The 26,466-nt window shown below is 51.8% G+C and overlaps 2 protein-coding genes across 4 annotated transcripts; both read left to right on the top strand.

The window, feature by feature from the left end:
• Window positions 1-49: 49 nt before the first annotated feature.
• On the top strand, window positions 50-26,466 carry LRRC14 (leucine rich repeat containing 14). Of its 3 annotated transcripts, XM_069732055.1 has the most exons (5): window positions 50-185; window positions 8,141-8,238; window positions 17,997-18,350; window positions 22,228-22,863; window positions 25,734-26,466. In XM_069732055.1, the coding sequence occupies exons 3-5, from the start codon at window positions 18,022-18,024 to the stop codon at window positions 26,299-26,301; spliced, it is 1,533 nt and encodes a 510-aa protein (XP_069588156.1). In that variant the 5' UTR covers window positions 50-185; window positions 8,141-8,238; window positions 17,997-18,021; the 3' UTR covers window positions 26,302-26,466. The 3 variants fall into 3 exon arrangements, with proteins under 3 accessions (XP_069588156.1, XP_069588155.1, XP_069588157.1); XM_069732054.1 differs by lacking the exon at window positions 8,141-8,238; XM_069732056.1 differs by lacking the exon at window positions 8,141-8,238 and having other exon boundaries at window positions 50-233.
• LOC138643507 (proline-rich protein 36-like) lies at window positions 182-16,357 on the top strand. Its single transcript, XM_069732406.1, has 4 exons — window positions 182-185; window positions 276-1,171; window positions 1,299-1,797; window positions 16,344-16,357. The coding sequence occupies exons 1-4, from the start codon at window positions 182-184 to the stop codon at window positions 16,355-16,357; spliced, it is 1,413 nt and encodes a 470-aa protein (XP_069588507.1).

The following is a 26,466-nucleotide window of genomic DNA, read 5'->3' as shown; positions in this document are numbered from 1 at the left end:
AGGGAGGAGCCAACCGGCAGAGGCGCTGGGGGGCGGGGACTAACAGAGGAGGAGCCAACCGGCAGAGGCGCTGGAGGGGCGGGGACTAACAGAGGAGGAGCCAACCGGCAGAGGAGCTGGAGGGGCGGGGACTAACAGGAAGAGAACCGGCAGAGGAGCCGACCGGCAGACGGGAAGAGTAATGGGTGAGATGGAGGAGCAGAGAGAGAGTGGAAGCCAGAGGACTCCATAGTGTCAGTGTATATATCTGTGTGCTGTATATATCCCCTCTACAGCCTCCACCGTCCTCCGCTACAGCCTCCACCGTCCTCCCCTCACCGTCCTCCACTACAGCCTCCCCCGTCCTCCACTACAGCCTCCCCCGTCCTCCACTACAGCCTCCACCGTCCTCCCCTCACCTACCGCTACAGCCTCCACCGTCCTCCCCTCACCGTCCTCCACTACAGCCTCCCCCGTCCTCCGCTACAGCCTCCACCGTCCTCCCCTCACCCTCCGCTACAGCCTCCCCCGTCCTCCGCTACAGCCTCCCCTGTCCTCCACTACAGCCTCCACCGTCCTCCCCTCACCGTCCTCCACTACAGCCTCCACCGTCCTCCCCTCACCGTCCTCCACTACAGCCTCCACCGTCCTCCCCTCACCCTCCGCTACAGCCTCCCCCGTCCTCCGCTACAGCCTCCCCTGTCCTCCACTACAGCCTCCACCGTCCTCCCCTCACCGTCCTCCACTACAGCCTCCACCGTCCTCCCCTCACCCTCCGCTACAGCCTCCCCCGTCCTCCGCTACAGCCTCCCCTGTCCTCCACTACAGCCTCCACCGTCCTCCCCTCACCGTCCTCCACTACAGCCTCCACCGTCCTCCCCTCACCGTCCTCCGCTACAGCCTCCCCCGTCCTCCGCTACAGCCTCCCCTGTCCTCCACTACAGCCTCCACCGTCCTCCCCTCACCGTCCTCCACTACAGCCTCCACCGTCCTCCCCTCACCGTCCTCCGCTACAGCCTCCCCCGTCCTCCCCTCACCGTCCACTACAGCCTCCCCCGTCCTCCGCTACAGCCTCCCCCGTCCTCCGCTACAGCCTCCACCGTCCTCCCCTCACCCTCCGCTACAGCCTCCCCTGTCCTCCACTACAGCCTCCACCGTCCTCCCCTCACCGTCCTCCACTACAGCCTCCACCGTCCTCCCCTCACCCTCCGCTACAGCCTCCACCGTCCTCCCCTCACCCTCCGCTACAGCCTCCACCGTCCTCCCCTCACCGTCCTCCACTACAGCCTCCACCGTCCTCCCCTCACCCTCCGCTACAGCCTCCACCGTCCTCCCCTCACCGTCCTCCACTACAGCCTCCACCGTCCTCCCCTCACCGTCCTCCACTACAGCCTCCCCCGTCCTCCGCTACAGCCTCCACCGTCCTCCCCTCACCCTCCGCTACAGCCTCCACCGTCCTCCCCTCACCGTCCTCCACTACAGCCTCCCCCGTCCTCCGCTACAGCCTCCACCGTCCTCCCCTCACCCTCCGCTACAGCCTCCACCGTCCTCCCCTCACCGTCCTCCACTACAGCCTCCCCCGTCCTCCGCTACAGCCTCCACCGTCCTCCCCTCACCGTCCTCCACTACAGCCTCCACCGTCCTCCCCTCACCCTCCGCTACAGCCTCCACCGTCCTCCCCTCACCGTCCTCCACTACAGCCTCCCCCGTCCTCCGCTACAGCCTCCACCGTCCTCCCCTCACCCTCCGCTACAGCCTCCCCCGTCCTCCGCTACAGCCTCCACCGTCCTCCCCTCACCCTCCGCTACAGCCTCCACCGTCCTCCCCTCACCGTCCTCCACTACAGCCTCCACCGTCCTCCCCTCACCTACCGCTACAGCCTCCACCGTCCTCCCCTCACCCTCCGATACGGCCTCCACCGTCCTCCCCTCACCGTCCTCCCCTCACCTACCGCTACAGCCTCCACCGTCCTCCCCTCACCGTCCTCCACTACAGCCTCCACCGTCCTACCCTCACCCTCCGCTACAGCCTCCACCGTCCTCCCCTCACCCTCCGCTACAGCCTCCACCGTCCTCCCCTCACCGTCCTCCACTACAGCCTCCACCGTCCTCCCCTCACCCTCCGCTACAGCCTCCACCGTCCTCCCCTCACCCTCCGCTACAGCCTCCACCGTCCTCCCCTCACCCTCCACTACAGCCTCCACCGTCCTCCCCTCACCCTCCGCCACAGCCTCCACCGTCCTCCCCTCACCGTCCTCCCCTCACCGTCCTCCACTACAGCCTCCACCGTCCTCCCCTCACCCTCCGCTACAGCCTCCACCGTCCTCCCCTCACCTACCGCTACAGCCTCCACCGTCCTCCCCTCACCCTCCGCCACAGCCTCCACCGTCCTCCCCTCACCCTCCGCCACAGCCTCCACCGTCCTCCCCTCACCCTCCGCTACAGCCTCCCCCGTCCTCCCCTCACCGTCCTCCACTACAGCCTCCACCGTCCTCCCCTCACCCTCCGCTACAGCCTCCACCGTCCTCCCCTCACCGTCCTCCACTACAGCCTCCCCCGTCCTCCGCTACAGCCTCCACCGTCCTCCCCTCACCCTCCGCTACAGCCTCCCCCGTCCTCCGCTACAGCCTCCACCGTCCTCCCCTCACCCTCCGCTACAGCCTCCACCGTCCTCCCCTCACCGTCCTCCACTACAGCCTCCACCGTCCTCCCCTCACCTACCGCTACAGCCTCCACCGTCCTCCCCTCACCCTCCGCTACAGCCTCCACCGTCCTCCCCTCACCGTCCTCCACTACAGCCTCCACCGTCCTCCCCTCACCTACCGCTACGGCCTCCACCGTCCTCCCCTCACCGTCCTCCCCTCACCTACCGCTACAGCCTCCACCGTCCTCCCCTCACCGTCCTCCACTACAGCCTCCACCGTCCTCCCCTCACCCTCCGCTACAGCCTCCACCGTCCTCCCCTCACCCTCCGCTACAGCCTCCACCGTCCTCCCCTCACCCTCCGCTACAGCCTCCACCGTCCTCCCCTCACCCTCCGCTACAGCCTCCACCGTCCTCCCCTCACCCTCCGCTACAGCCTCCACCGTCCTCCCCTCACCGTCCTCCACTACAGCCTCCACCGTCCTCCCCTCACCCTCCGCTACAGCCTCCACCGTCCTCCCCTCACCCTCCGCTACAGCCTCCACCGTCCTCCCCTCACCCTCCGCTACAGCCTCCACCGTCCTCCCCTCACCCTCCACTACAGCCTCCACCGTCCTCCCCTCACCCTCCACTACAGCCTCCACCGTCCTCCCCTCACCCTCCGCCACAGCCTCCACCGTCCTCCCCTCACCGTCCTCCCCTCACCGTCCTCCACTACAGCCTCCACCGTCCTCCCCTCACCCTCCGCTACAGCCTCCACCGTCCTCCCCTCACCCTCCGCTACAGCCTCCACCGTCCTCCCCTCACCCTCCGCTACAGCCTCCACCGTCCTCCCCTCACCCTCCACTACAGCCTCCACCGTCCTCCCCTCACCCTCCGCCACAGCCTCCACCGTCCTCCCCTCACCGTCCTCCCCTCACCGTCCTCCCCTCACCGTCCTCCCCTCACCGTCCTCCCCTCACCGTCCTCCCCTCACCGTCCTCCACTACAGCCTCCACCGTCCTCCCCTCACCCTCCGCTACAGCCTCCACCGTCCTCCCCTCACCGTCCTCCACTACAGCCTCCACCGTCCTCCCCTCACCCTCCGCTACAGCCTCCACCGTCCTCCCCTCACCGTCCTCCACTACAGCCTCCCCCGTCCTCCCCTCACCCTCCGCTACAGCCTCCACCGTCCTCCCCTCACCTACCGCTACAGCCTCCACCAGGGTCGGACTGGGGCACCGGGACACCGGAGGATCCTCCGGTGGGCCCCGCCCCCATCTCCTGTCTCCTTCATTTGTGCCTGCTCTGCATCATGCTCATAGCTTGCGCACAACAGTGTGCACTTTATTGTATAGTCGGCACAGCTGGCAGACTGCACAGGTGATGGGAAGTGCAGGAGCAGCTCCTTCACATCACCTGCTGCCGCTGCCATTCCTCTGCCGGGAGAGCTGTGTGCAGAGTGCCGACCCTCTCTTCAGCCAGCAGCACAGTCAGAGGAACAGCTGACTGTGAGGCTGAGAGCGGACACCACACAGCAGCTCACCCGCAGTCACCTGTCTCCTGTGCTGGGTATGATCTCTGCTCCTCTTCCACAATCCACAAAGCCCTGGACAGCAGTGTAAACGCTGATTGGCTGCAATTCAGCCAATCAGCGTTAGTTTTCTTTGTGTGAGCTCACAGCACAGCTCAGGCAAGGAGCTGCGCTGTGATTGGTCAGGAGTCCTACCAGAGGGAGTCTGATGGCTGCAGTCAGTGTGACTGTAAGTAATAACTCTATGATGCCGGCACCTGAGTAGATCTCCGGCCACAGAGGCAGTTAGGGGAGGGGGCCCCATGCATCCTAAAGGTGACATGGGGAGGGGGCCCACAGTGATATTCTAATTTCTTGTGGGCCCCCTCCCCTATTGTGTCATCCACCACTATTTTACTGTGGCTCCCCTTTCCCTCTCTGACTAGGCCCATAGGAAATCAGAGGTGACATAGTGGGGGAGGGGCCCACAGCATATTGGGTGACACAGTGGGGGAGAGGGCCTACAGGAAAATAGAGGTGACACAGTGGGGGAGGGGGCCCACAGGAAAATAGAGGTGACACAGTGGGGGAGGGGGCCCACAGGAAAATAGAGGTGACACAGTGGGGGAGGGGGCCCACAGGAAAATAGAGGTGACACAGTGGGGGAGGGGGCCCACAGGAAAATAGAGGTGACACAGTGGGGGAGGGGGCCCACAGGAAAATAGAGGTAGCACAGTGGGGGAGGGGGCCCACAGGAAAATAGAGGTGACACAGTGGGGGAGGGGGCCCACAGGAAAATAGAGGTGACACAGTGGGGGAGGGGGCCCACAGGAAAATAGAGGTGACACAGTGGGGGAGGGGGCCCACAGGAAAATAGAGGTAGCACAGTGGGGGAGGGGGCCCACAGGAAAATAGAGGTGACACAGTGGGGGAGGGGGCCCACAGGAAAATAGAGGTAGCACAGTGGGGGAGAGGGCCTACAGGAAAATAGAGGTGACATAGTGGGGGAGGGGGCCTACAGGAAAATAGAGGTAGCACAGTGGGGGAGGGGGCCCACAGGAAAATAGAGGTAGCACAGTGGGGGAGAGGGCCTACAGGAAAATAGAGGTGACACAGTGGGGGAGAGGGCCTACAGGAAAATAGAGGTAGCACAGTGGGGGAGGGGGCCCACAGGAAAATAGAGGTAGCACAGTGGGGGAGAGGGCCTACAGGAAAATAGAGGTAGCACAGTGGGGGAGAGGGCCTACAGGAAAATAGAGGTGACACAGTGGGGGAGAGGGCCTACAGGAAAATAGAGGTGACACAGTGGGGGAGGGGGCCTACAGGAAAATAGAGGTAGCACAGTGGGGGAGAGGGCCTACAGGAAAATAGAGGTAGCACAGTGGGGGAGGGGGCCTACAGGAAAATAGAGGTGACACAGTGGGGGAGGGGGCCTACAGGAAAATAGAGGTAGCACAGTGGGGGAGAGGGCCTACAGGAAAATAGAGGTGACACAGTGGGGGAGAGGGCCTACAGGAAAATAGAGGTAGCACAGTGGGGGAGGGGGCCCACAGGAAAATAGAGGTAGCACAGTGGGGGAGAGGGCCTACAGGAAAATAGAGGTAGCACAGTGGGGGAGAGGGCCTACAGGAAAATAGAGGTGACACAGTGGGGGAGGGGGCCTACAGGAAAATAGAGGTGACACAGTGGGGGAGAGGGCCTACAGGAAAATAGAGGTGACACAGTGGGGGAGGGGGCCTACAGGAAAATAGAGGTAGCACAGTGGGGGAGAGGGCCTACAGGAAAATAGAGGTGACACAGTGGGGGAGGGGGCCTACAGGAAAATAGAGGTGACATAGTGGGGGAGGGGGCCCACAGGAAAATAGAGGTAGCACAGTGGGGGAGGGGGCCCACAGGAAAATAGAGGTGACACAGTGGGGGAGGGAGCCCACAGGAAAATAGAGGTGACACAGTGGGGGAGAGGGCCTACAGGAAAATAGAGGTGACATACTGGGGGAGGGGGCCTACAGGAAAATAGAGGTGACACAGTGGGGGAGGGGGCCCACAGGAAAATAGAGGTGACACAGTGGGGGAGGGGGCCTACAGGAAAATAGAGGTGACACAGTGGGGGAGGGGGCCCACAGGAAAATAGAGGTGACACAGTGGGGGAGGGGGCCCACAGGAAAATAGAGGTGACACAGTGGGGGAGGGGGCCCACAGGAAAATAGAGGTGACACATTGGGGGAGGGGGCCCACAGGAAAATAGAGGTAGCACAGTGGGGGAGAGGGCCTACAGGAAAATAGAGGTAGCACAGTGGGGGAGAGGGCCTACAGGAAAATAGAGGTGACACAGTGGGGGAGGGGGCCTACAGGAAAATAGAGGTGACATAGTGGGGGAGGGGGCCCACAGGAAAATAGAGGTAGCACAGTGGGGGAGGGGGCCCACAGGAAAATAGAGGTGACACAGTGGGGGAGGGAGCCCACAGGAAAATAGAGGTGACACAGTGGGGGAGAGGGCCTACAGGAAAATAGAGGTGACACAGTGGGGGAGGGGGCCTACAGGAAAATAGAGGTGACATACTGGGGGAGGGGGCCTACAGGAAAATAGAGGTGACACAGTGGGGGAGGGGGCCCACAGGAAAATAGAGGTGACACAGTGGGGGAGGGGGCCTACAGGAAAATAGAGGTGACACAGTGGGGGAGGGGGCCCACAGGAAAATAGAGGTGACACAGTGGGGGAGGGGGCCCACAGGAAAATAGAGGTGACACAGTGGGGGAGGGGGCCCACAGGAAAATAGAGGTGACACATTGGGGGAGGGGGCCCACAGGAAAATAGAGGTGACACAGTGGGGGAGGGGGCCCACAGGAAAATAGAGGTGACACAGTGGGGGAGGGGGCCCACAGGAAAATAGAGGTGACACAGTGGGGGAGGGGGCCCACAGGAAAATAGAGATAGCACAGTGGGGGAGGGGGCCCACAGGAAAATAGAGGTGACACAGTGGGGGAGGGGGCCCACAGGAAAATAGAGGTGACACAGTGGGGGAGGGGGCCCACAGGAAAATAGAGGTGACACAGTGGGGGAGGGGGCCCACAGGAAAATAGAGGTGACACATTGGGGGAGGGGGCCCACAGGAAAATAGAGGTGACAGTGGGGGAGGGGGCACACAGGAAAATAGAGGTGACACAGTGGGGGAGGGGGCCCACAGGAAAATAGAGGTAGCACAGTGGGGGAGGGGGCCCACAGGAAAATAGAGGTGACACAGTGGGGGAGGGGCCCACAGGAAAATAGAGGTGACAGTGGGGGAGGGGGCACACAGGAAAATAGAGGTGACAGTGGGGGAGGGGGCCCACAGGAAAATAGAGGTAGCACAGTGGGGGAGGGGGCCTACAGGATATTGGGTGACACAGTGGTGACGGGGGTCCTCAGGTAACACCTTTACGACATCAGCCTTACATGTATGGCGCGTGTTAAATGCCAGTGTCAATCTCTGACAGCAGCATATAACACATGCCAACATGCGTGCGCATCATTCTCTCACCCATTGGCGCCCATGATGTGATCGTGGGTCGCCGATGGGTTGTCATGACAGCCAGGGGTCTTCTTCCTGTAGCCGAGCTTTAGAGGAGACTGATTTCTGCTATATACAGTGATGCTGTGGTATCACTGTATATTATAGCACATGCGATCGGATGATCGCATCCTCATGTCCTCTAAGGGGCTATCTGTACCAGTGAAAGGTAAAAACAAAATTTTAAAAATTCCTAAAAGTTCAAATCACTCCTTTTTATTCAATTGAAAATAAATATATTTAAAAAATAAAAAAACAACACATATTTGGCATTGCTGGGTTCAGAAACGTCCGATCTATCAAAATATAAAAACAATTAACTCGATCAGTAAACACCGTAAACAGAAACAACTGAAGAATTCCAAATGTCCTTTTTTCGGGTCGCCACAATTCCACAAAAAAAGCTATAACAAGTGATGAAAAAAAATCACATCTATACCAAAATCATACTAATAAAAACAATGTCTCGCCCCCAACAGAAAGCTTCCCTGTGTGTAATAAAATACGCAGCAGTCGCCGTCTTCTGCCGCTGTGTCGTTGCTTCTGTCTTCTTCATTGCAGTGGAATATGGACACCGGTAAGTATTTTACTACACACACTGGACCTACATTACTGCTCTCCTGTGTGGTGTAGTATATAGAGGATCTGTCAGCTCTCCTGTGTGGTGTAGTATATAGAGGATCTGTCAGCTCTCCCGTGTGGTGCAGTATATAGAGGATCTGTCAGCTCTCCTGTGTGGTGTTGTATATAGAGGATCTGTCAGCTCTCCTGTGTGGTGTAGTATATAGAGGATCTGTCAGCTCTCCCGTGTGGTGTAGTATATAGAGGATCTGTCAGTTCTCCTGTGTGGTGTAGTATATAGAGGATCTGTCAGCTCTCCTGTGTGGTGTAGTATATAGAGGATCTGTCAGCTCTCCTGTGTGGTGTAGTATATAGAGGATCTGTCAGCTCTCCTGTGTGGTGTAGTATATAGAGGATCTGCCCCCTCTCCCGTGTGGTGTAGTATATAGAGGATCTGTCAGTTCTCCTGTGTGGTGTAGTATATAGAGGATCTGTCAGCTCTCCCGTGTGGTGTAGTATATAGAGGATCTGTCCCCTCTCCCGTGTGGTGTAGTATATAGAGGATCTGTCAGCTCTCCTGTGTGGTGTAGTATATAGAGGATCTGTCAGCTCTCCTGTGTGGTGTAGTATATAGAGGATCTGTCAGCTCTCCTGTGTGGTGTAGTATATAGAGGATCTGTCAGCTCTCCTGTGTGGTGTAGTATATAGAGGATCTGTCAGCTCTCCCGTGTGGTGTAGTATATAGAGGATCTGTCAGTTCTCCTGTGTGGTGTAGTATATAGAGGATCTGTCAGCTCTCCTGTGTGGTGTAGTATATAGAGGATCTGTCAGCTCTCCCGTGTGGTGTAGTATATAGAGGATCTGTCAGCTCTCCTGTGTGGTGTAGTATATAGAGGATCTGTCAGCTCTCCTGTGTGGTGTAGTATATAGAGGATCTGTCAGCTCTCCTGTGTGGTGTAGTATATAGAGGATCTGTCAGCTCTCCCGTGTGGTGTAGTATATAGAGGATCTGTCAGTTCTCCTGTGTGGTGTAGTATATAGAGGATCTGTCAGCTCTCCCGTGTGGTGTAGTATATAGAGGATCTGTCCCCTCTCCCGTGTGGTGTAGTATATAGAGGATCTGTCAGCTCTCCTGTCTGGTGTAGTGTATAGAGGATCTGTCAGCTCTCCCGTGTGGTGCAGTATATAGAGGATCTGTCAGTTCTCCTGTGTGGTGTAGTATATAGAGGATCTGTCAGCTCTCCCGTGTGGTGCAGTATATAGAGGATCTGTCAGCTCTCCCGTGTGGTGTAGTATATAGAGGATCTGTCAGCTCTCCTGTGTGGTGTAGTATATAGAGGATCTGTCAGCTCTCCTGTGTGGTGCAGTATATAGAGGATCTGTCAGCTCTCCTGTGTGGTGTAGTATATAGAGGATCTGTCGGCTCTCCTGTGTGGTGTAGTATATAGAGGATCTGTCGGCTCTCCCGTGTGGTGTAGTATATAGAGGATCTGTCAGCTCTCCGCTGTGTAGTATATAGAGGATCTGTCAGCTCTCCCGTGTGGTGTGGTATATAGAGGATCTGTCAGCTCTCCTTTGTGGTGTAGTATATAGAGGATCTGTCAGCTCTCCTGTGTGGTGTAGTATATAGAGGATCTGTCAGCTCTCCCGTGTGGTGTAGTATATAGAGGATCTGTCAGCTCTCCCGTGTGGTGCAGTATATAGAGGATCTGTCAGCTCTCCCGTGTGGTGTAGTATATAGAGGATCTGTCGGCTCTCCTGTGTGGTGTAGTATATAGAGGATCTGTCAGCTCTCCCGTGTGGTGTAGTATATAGAGGATCTGTCAGCTCTCCCGTGTGGTGCAGTATATAGAGGATCTGTCAGCTCTCCTGTGTGGTGTTGTATATAGAGGATCTGTCAGCTCTCCTGTGTGGTGTAGTATATAGAGGATCTGTCAGTTCTCCTGTGTCGTGTAGTATATAGAGGATCTGTCAGCTCTCCCGTGTGGTGTATTATATAGAGGATCTGTCCGCTCTCGTGTGTGGTGTAGTATATAGAGGATCTGTCAGCTTTCCTGTGTGGTGTAGTATATAGAGGATCTGTCAGCTCTCCTGTGTGGTGTAGTATATAGAGGATCTGTCAGCTCTCCTGTGTGGTGTAGTATATAGAGGATCTGTCAGCTCTCCTGTGTGGTGTAGTATATAGAGGATCTGTCAGCTCTCCTGTGTGGTGTATTATATAGAGGATCTGTCAGCTCTCCTGTGTGGTGTAGTATATAGAGGATCTGTCAGCTCTCCTGTGTGGTGTAGTATATAGAGGATCTGTCAGCTCTCCTGTGTGGTGTAGTATATAGAGGATCTGTCAGCTCTCCCGTGTGGTGTAGTATATAGAGGATCTGTCAGCTCTCCTGTGTGGTGTAGTATATAGAGGATCTGTCAGCTCTCCTGTGTGGTGTAGTATATAGAGGATCTGTCAGCTCTCCTGTGTGGTGTATATAGAGGATCTGTCAGCTCTCCCGTGTGGTGCAGTATATAGAGGATCTGTCAGCTCTCCCGTGTGGTGTAGTATATAGAGGATCTGTCAGCTCTCCTGTGTGGTGTAGTATATAGAGGATCTGTCAGCTCTTCTGTGTGGTGTAGTATATAGAGGATCTGTCAGCTCTCCTGTGTGGTGTAGTATATAGAGGATCTGTCAGCTCTCCCGTGTGGTGTAGTATATAGAGGATCTGTCAGCTCTCCCGTGTGGTGTAGTATATAGAGGATCTGTCAGCTCTCCCGTGTGGTGTAGTATATAGAGGATCTGTCAGCTCTCCTGTGTGGTGTAGTATATAGAGGATCTGTCAGCTCTCCTGTGTGGTGTAGTATATAGAGGATCTGTCAGCTCTCCCGTGTGGTGTAGTATATAGAGGATCTGTCAGCTCTCCTGTGTGGTGTAGTATATAGAGGATCTGTCAGCTCTCCTGTGTGGTGTAGTATATAGAGGATCTGTCAGCTCTCCTGTGTGGTGTAGTATATAGAGGATCTGTCAGCTCTCCTGTGTGGTGTAGTATATAGAGGATCTGTCAGCTCTCCTGTGTGGTGTAGTATATAGAGGATCTGTCAGCTCTCCTGTATGGTGTAGTATATAGAGGATCTGTCAGCTCTCCTGTGTGGTGTAGTATATAGAGGATCTGTCCTGTGTGGTGTAGTATATAGAGGATCTGTCAGCTCTCCTGTGTGGTGTAGTATATAGAGGATCTGTCAGCTCTCCTGTGTGGTGTAGTATATAGAGGATCTGTCAGCTCTCCTGTGTGGTGTAGTATATAGAGGATCTGTCAGCTCTTCTGTGTGGTGTAGTATATAGAGGATCTGTCAGCTCTCCTGTGTGGTGTAGTATATAGAGGATCTGTCAGCTCTTCTGTGTGGTGTAGTATATAGAGGATCTGTCAGCTCTCCTGTGTGGTGTAGTATATAGAGGATCTGTCAGCTCTCCTGTGTGGTGTAGTATATAGAGGATCTGTCAGTTCTCCTGTGTGGTGTAGTATATAGAGGATCTGTCAGCACTCCTGTGTGGTGTAGTATATAGAGGATCTGTCAGCACTCCTGTGTGGTGTAGTATATAGAGGATCTGTCAGCTCTCCTGTGTGGTGTAGTATATAGAGGATCTGTCAGCTCTCCCGTGTGGTGTAGTATATAGAGGATCTGTCAGCTCTCCTGTGTGGTGTAGTATATAGAGGATCTGTCAGCTCTCCCGTGTGGTGTAGTATATAGAGGATCTGTCAGCTCTCCCGTGTGGTGTAGTATATAGAGGATATGTCAGCTCTCCCGTGTGGTGTAGTATATAGAGGATCTGTCAGCTCTCCTGTGTGGTGTAGTATATAGAGGATCTGTCAGCTCTCCCGTGTGGTGTAGTATATAGAGGATCTGTCAGCTCTCCTGTGTGGTGTAGTATATAGAGGATCTGTCAGTTCTCCTGTGTGGTGTAGTATATAGAGGATCTGTCAGCTCTCCTGTGGGGTGGTATATAGAGGATCTGTCAGCTCTTCTGTGTGGTGTAGAATATAGAGGATCTGTCAGTTCTCCTGTGTGGTGTAGTATATAGAGGATCTGTCAGCACTCCTGTGTGGTGTAGTATATAGAGGATCTGTCAGCACTCCTGTGTGGTGTAGTATATAGAGGATCTGTCAGCTCTCCTGTGTGGTGTAGTATATAGAGGATCTGTCAGCTCTCCCGTGTGGTGTAGTATATAGAGGATCTGTCAGCTCTCCTGTGTGGTGTAGTATATAGAGGATCTGTCAGCTCTCCTGTGTGGTGTAGTATATAGAGGATCTGTCAGCTCTCCTGTGTGGTGTAGTATATAGAGGATCTGTCAGCTCTCCTGTGTGGTGTAGTATATAGAGGATCTGTCAGTTCTCCTGTGTGGTGTAGTATATAGAGGATCTGTCAGCTCTCCCGTGTGGTGTAGTATATAGAGGATCTGTCAGCTCTCCCGTGTGGTGTAGTATATAGAGGATCTGTCAGCTCTCCTGTGTGGTGTAGTATATAGAGGATCTGTCAGCTCTCCTGTGTGGTGTAGTATATAGAGGATCTGTCAGCTCTCCCGTGTGGTGTAGTATATAGAGGATCTGTCAGCTCTCCCGTGTGGTGTAGTATATAGAGGATCTGTCAGTTCTCCTGTGTGGTGTAGTATATAGAGGATCTGTCAGCTCTCCTGTGTGGTGTAGTATATAGAGGATCTGTCAGCTCTCCCGTGTGGTGTAGTATATAGAGGATCTGACAGCTCTCCCGTGTGGTGTAGTATATAGAGGATCTGTCAGCTCTCCCGTGTGGTGTAGTATATAGAGGATCTGTCAGCTCTCCCGTGTGGTGTAGTATATAGAGGATCTGTCAGCTCTTCTGTGTGGTGTAGTATATAGAGGATCTGTCAGTTCTCCTGTGTGGTGTAGTATATAGAGGATCTGTCAGCTCTCCTGTGTGGTGTAGTATATAGAGGATCTGTCAGCTCTCCTGTGTGGTGTAGTATATAGAGGATCTGTCAGCTCTCCTGTGTGGTGTAGTATATAGAGGATCTGTCAGTTCTCCTGTGTGATGTAGTATATAGAGGATCTGTCAGTTCTCCTGTGTGGTGTAGTATATAGAGGATCTGTCAGCTCTCCTGTGTGGTGTAGTATATAGAGGATCTGTCAGTTCTCCTGTGTGGTGTAGTATATAGAGGATCTGTCAGCTCTCCTGTGTGGTGTAGTATATAGAGGATCTGTCAGCTCTCCTGTGTGGTGTAGTATATAGAGGATCTGTCAGCTCTCCTGTGTGGTGTAGTATATAGTGGATCTGTCAGCTCTCGTGTGTGGGGTGGTATATAGGATCTATCCTGTGTGGTATTTTTAAACGGCATGGTGGGCCCCAAGAATGATTTTTCTCTGGTGGGCCCAAGGTACTCCAGTCCGATGCTGGCCTCCACCGTCCTCCCCTCACCCTCCACTACAGCCTCCACCGTCCTCCCCTCACCCTCCACTACAGCCTCCACCGTCCTCCCCTCACCCTCCACTACAGCCTCCACCGTCCTCCCCTCACCCTCCACTACAGCCTCCACCGTCCTCCCCTCACCCTCCACTACAGCCTCCACCGTCCTCCCCTCACCCTCCACTACAGCCTCCACCGTCCTCCCCTCACCATCCGCTACAGCCTCCACCGTCCTCCCCTCACCATCCGCTACAGCCTCCACCGTCCTCCCCTCACCCTCCACTACAGCCTCCACCGTCCTCCCCTCACCCTCCACTACAGCCTCCACCGTCCTCCCCTCACCCTCCACTACAGCCTCCACCGTCCTCCCCTCACCATCCGCTACAGCCTCCACCGTCCTCCCCTCACCCTCCACTACAGCCTCCACCGTCCTCCCCTCACCCTCCACTACAGCCTCCACCGTCCTCCCCTCACCCTCCACTACAGCCTCCACCGTCCTCCCCTCACTATCCGCTACAGCCTCCACCGTCCTCCCCTCACCGTCCTCCACTGCAGCCTCCACCGTCCTCCCCTCACCCTCCACTGCAGCCTCCACCGTCCTCCCCTCACCCTCCACTGCAGCCTCCACCGTCCTCCCCTCACCATCCGCTACAGCCTCCGTCCTCCCCTCACCATCCGCTACAGCCTCCACCGTCCTCCCCTCACCCTCCACCACAGCCCCAGTCGTCCTCACCTTCCGCCACCCTCCTCTCACTGTCATGTACCCGCTTCTTAGTACGTGACTTGGGGTTGTGCCTGCAAGGGTTAATCTATCTCCTCTCTCTCTGTCCAGCATTCAGCCTCTGTCCTATGCTGTAATGGGAGCATAATCATATATAATAAAACCTGGCACTCAACTACTAAGTAATGGGAGCATAAATCACACACCGCCCCAGGCCACACACCCGCTCATACACGCTGCCACCACTCACTGAACACACCAGCGATGAGCCCCGGAAATATTACTACTACTGTCTGCCAATCATAAGGATCACACACTTTAAAGGGAACCTGTCGAAGGTGAGCTAAGCCCACCGGCATCAGGGGCTTATCTCCAGCATTCTGTAATGCATTCTGTAATGCTGTAGATAAGCCCCCGATGTATCCTGAAAGATGAGAAAGAGAGGTTAGATTATACTCATCCAGGGGCGGTCCTGGTTCTGTTCAGGTTCGATGGGCGTCGGGGTCTGGTCCGGGGCCTCCCATCTTCTTAAAATGACATCCTCTTCTTGTCTTCACGATCCGGCGCAGGCGTACTGATCTGTCCTGTTGAGGGCAGAGCAAAGTACTTCAGTGTGCAGGTGCCAGGAAAGGTCAGAGAGGCCCAATGCCTGTGCACTGCAGTACTTTGCTCTGCCCTCAACAGGGCAGACAAAGTACGTCGGAGCTGCAGCCTGAAGACAAGAAGAGGACGTCATCGTAAGAAGATGGGAGGCCCCGAACCAGACCGCAACGCCCATCGGACCAGAACAGAACTGGGACCGCCCCTGGGTGAGTATAATCTAACCTCTTTTTCTCATTTTTAAGGATACATCGAGGGCTTATCTACAGCATTATAGAATGCTGTAGATAAGCCCCTCATGCTCGTGGGCTTAGCTCGCCTTCGATTTTGGGGGTGACAGGTTCCCTTTAAGGCTATGGATTCTTTTAGAGCATACAAGGTTCAAACGTATTAAAGTTTTAAGCTTTAATATAAAAGGTACAGTGCTTACAATAAAAGGATATAAAAATATGTAAAACAGTTATAAAATAAAAGGGAGAAACTTGCGGAAATATCTAAACTTTGCAGCCCCTGAGGCGGAGGAATATGAAATAGATCACATCAGCTTGGCTGCCCTCAATCTGTGAACAACTTTCTTTGATGAGGGCCCAAGTTATAGGCTCACCCTGGAGATCAGATCTCTAGACCATCCTTTCATGTTAATCTAATCCCTGGTTTGTGACTGGACCACAGCTACTTTACCAATGAATACATTATTTTTTCTCTAAATGCTCGTTGTCGTAACCTTTCTTTCCTATAGTAAAAAGAAATTGTCAGACTGCACTAGGTCCCATTTGGTCTCTTCCTTTAAAGGCATCAGAGGAGTGAAATGTTTCCAATTCTGTGCATTCTCAGGAAGGCCCCCTGGGGACTGAGACCAGGAAAGCTGCCTTTTCTCTGGATAACATAGCTTATGACCTTTGTGAAGAGCTGCAGCCTAAGAACAGATGCTAATTTACTGCCGGTCATACAGTACAGACCAAATGTTTGGACACACCTTCTCATTTAAAGATTTTTCTGTATTTTCATGACTATGAAAATTGTACATAATAATAAATCACTTGGCACTCAGAGATGAAAAGGTGAACATCCCATTTATTTGTGCATCCAGTTCAAAGATTTTAAACGTTTTTGGTCAAATCACAAGACCTTCATCAGAAATATCTTTAACAAAACTGGAAACATTAAACAAGGGGGTATATGAGCCTAGGCAACCCTGGATGGAGAGCGCACCTGGAACGTCTCAGGAATCCTGAAGGGAGAGAGAAGGCGTATATCCGCCGCTACATATGGCGCTTGAAGACGTCAGGTCCGTCGCGCCGTGTGGAGTGCTTCCGGGAGCACTTCACACGGTGCGACGGACCTGACGTCTGAAACAACTGAAATTATGTCTTATATTCTAGGTTCTTCAAAGTAGCCACCTTTTGCTTTGAAGACTGCTTTGCACACTCTTGGCATTCTCTTGATGAGCTTCAAGAGGTAGTCACCGGGAATGGTCTTCCAACAATCTTGAAGGAGTTCCCATGATACTTAGCACTTGTTGGCCCTTTTGCCTTCACTCTGCGGTCCAGCTCACCCCAAACCATCTCGATTGCGTTCAGGTCTGGTGACTGTGGAGGCCAGGTCATCTGGCGTAGCACCCTATCACTCTCCTTCCTGGTCAATAGCCCTTACACAGCCTGGAGGTGTGTTTGGGGTTATTGTCCTGTTGAAAAATAAATGATGGTCCAACTAAACGCAAACCAGATGGAATAGCATGCCGCTGCAAGATGCTGTGGTAGCCATGCTGGTTCAGTATGCCTCCAATCTTGAATACATCTCCAACAGTGTCACCAGCAAAGCCCCCCCCCCCCCCCCCCCCCCGACACCATCACACCTCCTCCTCCATTCTTCACGGTGGGAACCAGGCATGTAGAGTCCATCCGTTCACCTTTTCTGCGTCACACGAAGACACGGTGGTTGGAACCAAAGATCTCAAATTTGGACTCATCAGACCAAAACACAGATTTCCACTGGTCTAATGTCCATTCCTTGTGTTCTTTAGCCCAAACAAGTCTCTTCTGCTTGTTGCCTGTCCTTAGCAGTGGTTTCCTAGCAGCTATTTTACCATGAAGGCCTGCTGCACAAAGTCTCCTCTTAACATTTGTTGTAGAGATGTGTCTGCTGCTAGAACTCTGTGTGGCATTGACCTGGTCTCTAATCTGAGCTGCTGTTAACCTGCGATTTCTGAGGCTGGTGACTCGGATAAACTTATCCTCAGAAGCAGAGGTGACTCTTGGTCTTCCTTTCCTGGGGCGGTCCTCATGTGAGCCAGTTTTGTTTGTAGTGCTTGATGGTTTTTGCACTGCACTTGGGGACACTTTCAAAGTTTTTCCAATTTTTCGGACTGACTGACCTTCATTTCTTAAATTAAGGATGGCCACTCGTTTTTCTTTACTTAGCTGCTTTTTTCTTGCCATAATACAAATTCTAACAGTCTATTCAGTAGGACTATCCGCTGTGTACCCACCAGACTTCTGCACAACACAACTGATGGTCTCAACCCCATTTATAAGGCAAGAAATCCCACTTATTAAACCTGACAGGGCACACCTGTGAAGTGAGAACCATTCCCGGTGACTACCTCTTGAAGCTCATCAAGAGAATGCCAAGAGTGTGCAAAGCAGTCATCAAAGCAAAACGTGGCTACTTTGAAGAACCTAGAATATAAGCAGAATTTCAGTTGTTTCACACCTTTTTGTTAAGTATATAATTCCACATGTGTTAATTCATAGTTTTGATGCCTTCAGTGTGAATGTACAATTTTCATAGTCATAAAATACAGAAAAATCTTTAAATGAGGTGTGTCCAAACTTTTGGTCTGTACTGCACATTGCCTACAAATACATAATTTCACTACACTCGCCCTCTGTCACTGTCCCCATCGCCCTCCCCTCGCCCACCGTCACTATCCCCGTGTATTCGCCCTAACCTCCACTCACTCCTGCTCTTTTTTTTTCATCCGCCCGTCCTATTTCCTGCTGTCGGTGCTGATTTTGCTGTCGCCTCCTGTCCAGGTGATGTTCCCGCCAGGCGGCCACCATGATGTCTTTGGTGTTTATCTGCAGTAGGAGGTTGGTGTCGGACCACAGCTCCCTGCGCCGTGCGCTGCCCCTCATCCCGGAGGAGCTGTACCCGATGCTGTTCAGAGCAGCCTTCCTGGATAAGAAGACGCTGGTGCTGCAGGATTTGGTGCAGACATGGCCGTTCTCTGTACTGAGTCTTCAGAGGCTGCTGCAGGGCGATGAGGGCCACCACCCCGTCCAGCTGTATGAGAAGGCCAACAGGCTGTGCGTGCAGACTGTCATCTTGGGTGTCATGGCGTACTTGAGGGAGGAGCTGGCTGGGCAGAAAGAGTGGCGACCGCCAAGGTGAAGGTCTGATGTAGAAGTGGGGGGGGTCTACCACTAAGGTGAAGGTCTGATATAGAACTGTGGGGGCGGGGGGTGATCGCTAAGGTGAAGGTCTGATACAGCGCCTTGCGAAAGTATTCGGACCCCTGGGACTTTTCAACCTTTTCCCACATATCATGCTTCAAACATAAAGATACCAAATGTAAATTTTTGGTGAAGACTCAACAACAAGTGGAACACAATTGTGAAGTCGAACGAAATTTATTGGTTATTTAAAATTTTTGTGGAAATTCAAAAACTGAAAAGTGGGGCGTGCAATATTGTTCGGCCCCTTTACTTTCAGTGCAGCAAACTCACTCCAGAAGTTCATTGTGGATCTCTGAATGACCCAATGTTGTCCTAAATGCCTAATGATGATAAATATAATCCACCTGTGTGTAATCCAGTCTCCGTATAAATGCACCTGCTCTGTGATAGTCTCAGGGTTCTGTGTGAAGCACAGAGAGCATCATGAAGACCAAGGAACACAACAGGCAGGTCCGTGATACTGTTGTGGAGAAGTTTAAAGCCGGATTTGGATACAAAATGATTTCCAAAACTTTAAACATCCCAAGGAGCACTGTGCAAGTGATCATATTGAAATGGAAGGAGTATCATACCACTGCGAATCTACCAAGACCCGGCCGTCCCTCTAAACTTTCATCTCAGACAAGGAGAAGACTGATCAGAGATGGAGCCAAGAGGCCGATGATCACTCTGGATGAACTGCAGAGATCTACAGCTGAGGTGGGACAGTCTGTCCATAGGACAACAATCAGTCGTACACTGCACAAATCTGGCCTTTATGGAAGAGTGGCAAGAAGAAAGCCATTTCTCAAAGATATCCATAAAAAGTGTAGTTTAAAGTTTGCAACAAGCCACCTGGGAGACACCAAACATGTGGAAGAAGGTGCTCTGGTCAGATGAAACCAAAATCGAACTTTTTGGCAACAATGCCAAACGATATGTTTAACGTAAAGGCAACACAGCTCATCACCCTGAACACACCATTCCCACTGTCAAACATGGTGGTGGCAGCATCATGTTTTGGGCCTGCTTTTCTTCAGCAGGGACAGGGAAGATGGATAAAATTGATGGGAAGATGGATGGAACGAAATACAGGACCATTCTTGAAGAAAACCTGTTGGAGTCTGCAAAAGACGTGAGACTGGGACGGAGATTTGTCTTCCTACAAGACAATAATCCCAAACATAAAGCAAAATCTACAATGGAATGGTTCACAAATAAACGTATCCAGGTGTTAGAACGGCCAAGTCGGAGTCCAGACCTCAATCCAATTGAGAATCTGTGGAAAGAGCTGAAAACTGCTGTTCACAAACGATCTCCATCAAACCTCCCTGAGCTCGAGCTGTTTGCCAAGGAAGAACGGGCGAGAATTTCAGTCTCTCCATGTACAAAACTGATAGAGACAGACCCCACGTGACTTGCAGCTGTAATCGCAGCAAAAGGTGGCGCAACAAAGTATTAAGTTACAGGGGCTGAATAATATTGCACGACCCACTTTCCAGTTTTTGAATTTCCACAAAAATTTAAAATAACCAATAAATTTTGTTCAACTTCACAAGGGATCGAATACTTTTGCAAGGCACTGTATAGAACCGTAGGAGGGGCGACCGCTAAGGTGAGAGTCTGATACTGAAGTGGAGGAGAAGGGGTGTGACTGCCAAGTTGGGGGTCTGACATAGACGTGTCGGTGAGGCGACCGCTAAGGTGGGGTGGTAACCGTTGAGGTGAGGGTCTGATATAGAAGTGAGGAGGGTACCACTAAAGTGAGGGTCTGATATAGAAGTGGAAGGGGCTACCGCTAAAATGAGGGTCTGATATAGAAGTGGGGGGCTACTGCTAAGGTGAGGGTCTATGGAAGAGTATGGATTGTGATCTTTGAGGTGAGGGTCTGCTATAGAGGGATGGGGGAATAACCGTTGAGGTGAGGGTCTGCTATAGATGGGTGGGAGGGTAACCGTTTAGATGAGGGTCTGCTATAGAGGGGTGGGGGAGTAACCGTTGAGGTGAGGGTCTGCTATACAGTGGGGCAAAAAAGTATTTAGTCAGTCAGCAATAGTGCAAGTTCCACCACTTAAAGATGAGAGGCGTCTGTAATTTACATCATACGTAGACCTCAACTATGGGAGACAAACTGAGAAAAAAAAATCCAGAAAACCACATTGTCTGTTTTTTTTATCATTTTATTTGCATATTATGGTGGAAAATAAGTATTTGGTCAGAAACAAACAATCAAGATTTCTGGCTCTCACAGACCTGTAACTTCTTCTTTAAGAGTCTCCTCTTTCCTCCACTCATTACCTGTAGTAATGGCACCTGTTTAAACTTGTTATCAGTATAAAAAGATACCTGTGCACACCCTCAAACAGTCTGACTCCAAACTCCGCTATGGTGAAGACCAAAGAGCTGTCAAAGGACACCAGAAACAAAATTGTAGCCCTGCACCAGGCTGGGAAGACTGAAGCTGCAATAGCCAACCAGCTTGGAGTGAAGAAATCAACAGTGGGAGCAATAATTAGAAAATGGAAGACATACAAGACCACTGATAATCTCCCTCGATCTGGGGCTCCACGCAAAATCCCACCCCGTGGGGTCAGAATGATCACAAGAACGGTGAGCAAAAATCCCAGAACCACACGGGGGGACCTAGTGAATGAACTACAGAGAGCTGGGACCAATGTAACAAGGCCTACCATAAGTAACACACTACGCCACCATGGACTCAGATCCTGCAGTGCCAGACGTGTCCCACTGCTTAAGCCAGTACATGTCCGGGCCCGTCTGAAGTTTGCTAGAGGGCATTTGGATGATCCAGAGGAGTTTTGGGAGAATGTCCTATGGTCTGATGAAACCAAACTGGAACTGTTTGGTAGAAACACAACTTGTCGTGTTTGGAGGAAAAAGAATACTGAGTTGCATCCATCAAACACCATACCTACTGTAAAGCATGGTGGTGGAAACATCATGCTTTGGGGCTGTTTCTCTGCAAAAGGGCCAGGACGACTGATCCGGGTACATGAAAGAATGAATGGGGCCATGTATCGTGAGATTTTGAGTGCAAACCTCCTTCCATCAGCAAGGGCATTGAAGATGAAACGTGGATGGGTCTTTCAACATGACAATGATCCAAAGCACACCGCCAGGGCAATGAAGGAGTGGCTTCGTAAGAAGCATTTCAAGGTCCTGGAGTGGCCTAGCCAGTCTCCAAATCTCAACCCTATAGAAAACTTTTGGAGGGAGTTGAAAGTCCGTGTTGCCAAGCGAAAAGCCAAAAACATCACTGCTCTAGAGGAGATCTGCATGGAGGAATGGGCCAACACACCAACAACAGTGTGTGGCAACCTTGTGAAGACTTACAGAAAACGTTTGACCTCTGTCATTGCCAACAAAGGATATATTACAAAGTATTGAGATGAAATTTTGTTTCTGACCAAATACTTATTTTCCACCATAATATGCAAATAAAATGATAAAAAAAACAGATAATGTGATTTTCTGGATTTTTTTTTTTCTCAGTTTGTCTCCCATAGTTGAGGTCTACCTATGATGTAAATTACAGATGCCTCTCATCTTTTTAAGTGGTGGAACTTGCACTATTGCTGACTGACTAAATACTTTTTTGCCCCACTGTAGATGGGTGGGAGGGTAACCGTTGAGATGAGGGTCTGCTATAGAGGGGTGGGGGAGTAACCGTTGAGGTGAGGGTCTGCTATAGAGGGGTGGAGGGTGACTGTTGAGGTGGGGGCCTGCCATAGAAGATTGTGAGAGGCTGGGTGACCATCATTACTGCACATCCTTTTCCACTCCTAACGTTGTCTTGTTTCACCCCCAGGAAGCAGCGTCTGCGACTCCTGGACATGATGGGGACCCATGATGACGGGCTGGAGCATGGCCCCGACACCATGAGTGTCTGGTCCCGCACCGTGGCCCTGACAAAGGCATGCATCAATATGGCCAAAAGACAACACGAAGAAAGTACTCAAGCCTCGAAATGCAGGAGAGTACCCGAGGACATGGCGGCCTCCTCCGCTTATAGCGCCATGTGTGTGGATGTGCGCGTGGATCTGTTTGTGAACAGAACTTCCTACGCTGTCCTGCGGGAGGCGCTGATGCTTGGCTCCCATGGCCCTTTGCGTTTGCAGTGCAGGGACATCCGGGCGGAGGAGCTGTCTCTGCGGAGCACTGTGACTCTGCTGGAGCTGCTGAACCCTGACTACCTTCGACAGATAGACCTGAGGTTCAATAACTTGGGTCTGCCTGGCCTAAACGCTCTGCTCCCATCCATGAGGCGCTTCACTCACCTCCTGAGTCTGAAGTTACCCTACAGCAATATAGACGTGATGCGCCTGGCACCCGCCGCCGAGGAGGCCCTGCAGAACTTCGCCTCCCAGATCTGCCAGCTGTCAGCACTGCGGGAGCTCAACCTCGGGTCTTCACGTCTCTCTGGGCGATTATCACAACTTCTCGGGTAATAATGGTATATATAGAAGGCCAATCAGGAGAAATAACCTACATAGGAGTCCACAGACACAAAATACTAATCTACAGCCTGTATTATACCCCAGAGCTGCACTCACTATTCTGCTGGTGCAGTAACGGTGTACATACATTACTGATCCTGAGTTACATCCTGTATTATACTCCAGAGCTGCACTCACTATTCTGCTGGTGCAGTAACAGTGTACATACATTACATTACTGATCCTGGGTTTCATCCTGTATTATGCTCCAGAGCTACACTCACTATTCTGCTGGTGCAGTCACTGTGTACATACATCCTGTATTATAGTCCAGAGCTACACTCACTATTCTGCTGGTGCTGTCACTGTGTACATACATTACATTACTGATCCTGAGTTACCTCCTGTATTATACTCCAGAGCTGCACTCAATATTCTGCTGGCGGAGTCACTGTGTACATACATTACATTACTGATCCTGAGTTACATCCTGTATTATACTCTAGAGCTGCACTCACTATTCTGCTGGTGCAGTCACTGTGTACATACATTACATTACTGATCCTGAGTTACCTCCTGTATTATACTCCAGAGCTGCACTCACTATTCTGCTGGTGCAGTCACTGTGTACATACATTACTGATCCTGAGTTCTATCCCGTATTATACCCCAGAGCTGCACTCACTATTCTGCTGGTGCAGTCACTGTGTACATACATTACTTTACTGATCCTGGGTTACATCCTGTATTATACTCCAGAGCTGCACTCACTCTTCTGCTGGTGCAGTCACTGTGTACACACATTACATTACTGATCCTGAGTTACATCGTGTATTATACTCCAGAGCTGCACTCACTATTCTGCTGGTGCAGTCACTGTGTACATACATTACATTACTGATCCTGAGTTACATCCTGTATTATACTCCTGAGCTGCACTCACTATTCTGCTGGTGCAGTCACTGTGTACATACATTACTTTACTGATCCTGGGTTACATCCTGTATTATACTCCAGAGCTGCACTCACTCTTCTGCTGGTGCAGTCACTGTGTACACACATTACATTACTGATCCTGAGTTACATCATGTATTATACTCCAGAGCTGCACTCACTATTCTGCTGGTGCAGTCACTGTGTACATACATTACATTACTGATCCTGAGTTACCTCCTGTATTATATCCTAGAGCTGCACTCACTATTCTGCTGGTGCAGTCACTGTGTACATACATTACTGATCCTGAGTTACATCCTGTATTATACTCCAGAGCTGCACTCACTATTCTGCTGGTGCAGTCACTGTGTACATACATTACATTACTGATCCTGAGTTACATCCTGTATTATACCCCAGAGCTGCACTCACTATTCTGCTGGTGCAGTCACTGTGTACATACATTACATTACTGATCCTGAGTTACATCCTGTATTATACCCCAGAGCTGCACTCACTATTCTGCTGGTGCAGTCACTGTGTACATACATTACATTACTGATCCTGAGTTACATCCTGTATTATACTCCAGAGCTGCACTCACTATTCTGCTGGTGCAGTCACTGTGTACATACATTACATTACTGATCCTGAGTTACATCCTGTATTATACCCCAGAGCTGCACTCACTATTCTGCTGGTGCAGTCACTGTGTACATACATTACATTACTGATCCTGAGTTACATCCTGTATTATACCCCAGAGCTGCACTCACTATTCTGCTTGTGCAGTCACTGTGTACATACATTACATTACTGATCCTGAGTTACCGTACATCCTGTATTATACTCCAGAGCTGCACTCACTATTCTGCTGGTGCAGTCACTGTGTACATACATTACATTACTGATCCTGAGTTACCTCCTGTATTATACTCCAGAGCTGCACTCAATATTCTGCTGGCGGAGTCACTGTGTACATACATTACATTACTGATCCTGAGTTACATCCTGTATTATTACTTATTATTATTATAATAGTGCCATTTATTCCATGGCGCTTTACATGTGAGGAGGGGTATACATAATAAAAAACAGGTGCAATAATCTTAATACAAGTTATAACTGGTGCAGGAGGAGACAGGACCCTGCCCGCGAGGGCTCACAATCTACAAGGGATGGGTCAGGATACAATAGGTGAGGGCAGAGTTGGTCATGTAGCGGTTTGGTGGATCAGTGGTTACTGCAGGTTGTAGGCTTGCCGGAAGAGGTCGGTCTTCAGGTTCCTTTTGAGGGTTTCCACAGTAGGCGAGAGTCTGATATGTTGGCGTACGGAGTTCCAGAGTAGGGGGGATGCGCGGGAGAAGTCTTGTATGCGATTGTGAAAAGAAGAGATAAGAGGGGAGTATAGAAGGAGATCTTGTGAGGATCGGAGGTTGAGTGCAGGAAAGTACCAGGAGACGAGGTCATAGATGTATAGAGGAGACAGGTTGTGGATGGCTTTGTACGTCATGGTTAGGGTTTTGAACTGGAGTCTCTGGGTAATGGGGAGCCAGTGAAGGGATTGACAGAAGGGAGAGGCCGGGGAATAGCGGGGGGACAGGTGGATTAGTCGGGCAGCAGAGTTTAGGATAGATTGGAGGGGTGCGAGAGTGTTAGAGGGGAGGCCACAGAGCATGAGGTTGCAGTAGTCAAGACGGGAGATGATGAGGGCAATCACTATAGTTTTTGCAGATTCTAGGTTAAGGAATGTACGGATCTGGGAGATGTTTTTGAGTTGAAGTCGACAGGAGGTGGAAAGGGCCTGGATATGTGGTTTGAAGGACAGGGAACAGTCAAGAATTAATAATTATTAAGTATTATACCCCAGTGCTGCACTGACTATTCTGCTGGTGGAATCACTCAGTGAGTTGTTACCTTCCTGCTTTGCTTCTCCTCACAGGGGACTGCTGACACCTCTGGAGAGCCTGGAGCTGGCGTTCTGTTGCCTTCTCCCCGCCGACCTGCACTATCTCTCTCGAAGTATTCATATCTCGTTTCTCAAGAAGTTGAACTTGAGTGGGAACAACCTGAGTGGCGTTCACCTCCAGCCGTTCCTGCAGCTCCTTCACTCTGTGTCCACCTCCCTCCTACACCTGGATGTGATGGACTGTAGGCTGAGTGACTCCACCATGGCAACGCTGACCCCGGTGCTCTGCTGCTGTTGCTGCCTGCGCTTCCTAGGGCTGTTCTGTAACCCAGTGACTTGTCAGGGCATTAGGACGCTGCTGCTGCGCTCCCTTCACATGGCCGATCTGCAGCTCGTCATCTACGCCATCCCGTATGATTGTTACCTGGACGCTCAGCCTCCTGACGACGTGAGAGCTCTCATCAATGTGGACAAACTGGTTCGCTTTGAGGAAGAAGTGCAGGAGACGCTGATCCGTGCTCAGAGAACGGACATGGTGTGGACCTACAGAACTGGCGAGGCGCCGTCCCCCGAGTATCTGAGCGCTTACAAAGATTTCTAACCACCGTTCCTGTGTATGTGTCAAAATTGTGCCAGAAGAAAGGACTTCTGCAGAAGCTCCTATGTCCACGGGTCATTGCGCCCCATGTGATTCCTGCGGGTGGTCACTGAATGGGGTCTTATACGGCTAATAAAGACCTGCGAAGTCTGTGTCTTAAATCATAAA

Source organism: Ranitomeya imitator, chromosome 6 (genome assembly GCF_032444005.1).
Source record: "Ranitomeya imitator isolate aRanImi1 chromosome 6, aRanImi1.pri, whole genome shotgun sequence".
Taxonomy (NCBI): domain Eukaryota; kingdom Metazoa; phylum Chordata; class Amphibia; order Anura; family Dendrobatidae; genus Ranitomeya; species Ranitomeya imitator.
Note: the sequence above shows the minus strand (reverse complement) of the source record. Positions and strands in the feature narration are given on the sequence as shown.

What these genes read in the sequence shown, in the direction of transcription:
- LOC138643507 (XM_069732406.1), top strand. An exon ending in CCTCCACTACAGCCTCCACC is followed by an intron (nt 1,172 to 1,298) that starts GTCCTCCCCTCA and finishes CCTCCGCTACAG; the next exon opens with CCTCCACCGTCCTCCCCTCA.
- LRRC14 (XM_069732054.1), top strand. Translation starts at nt 18,022, where the DNA reads ATGATGTCTTTGGTGTTTATCTGCAGTAGGAGGTTGGTGTCGGACCAC. An exon ending in AAAGAGTGGCGACCGCCAAG is followed by an intron (nt 18,351 to 22,227) that starts GTGAAGGTCTGA and finishes TTTCACCCCCAG; the next exon opens with GAAGCAGCGTCTGCGACTCC. An exon ending in CGATTATCACAACTTCTCGG is followed by an intron (nt 22,864 to 25,733) that starts GTAATAATGGTA and finishes TTCTCCTCACAG; the next exon opens with GGGACTGCTGACACCTCTGG.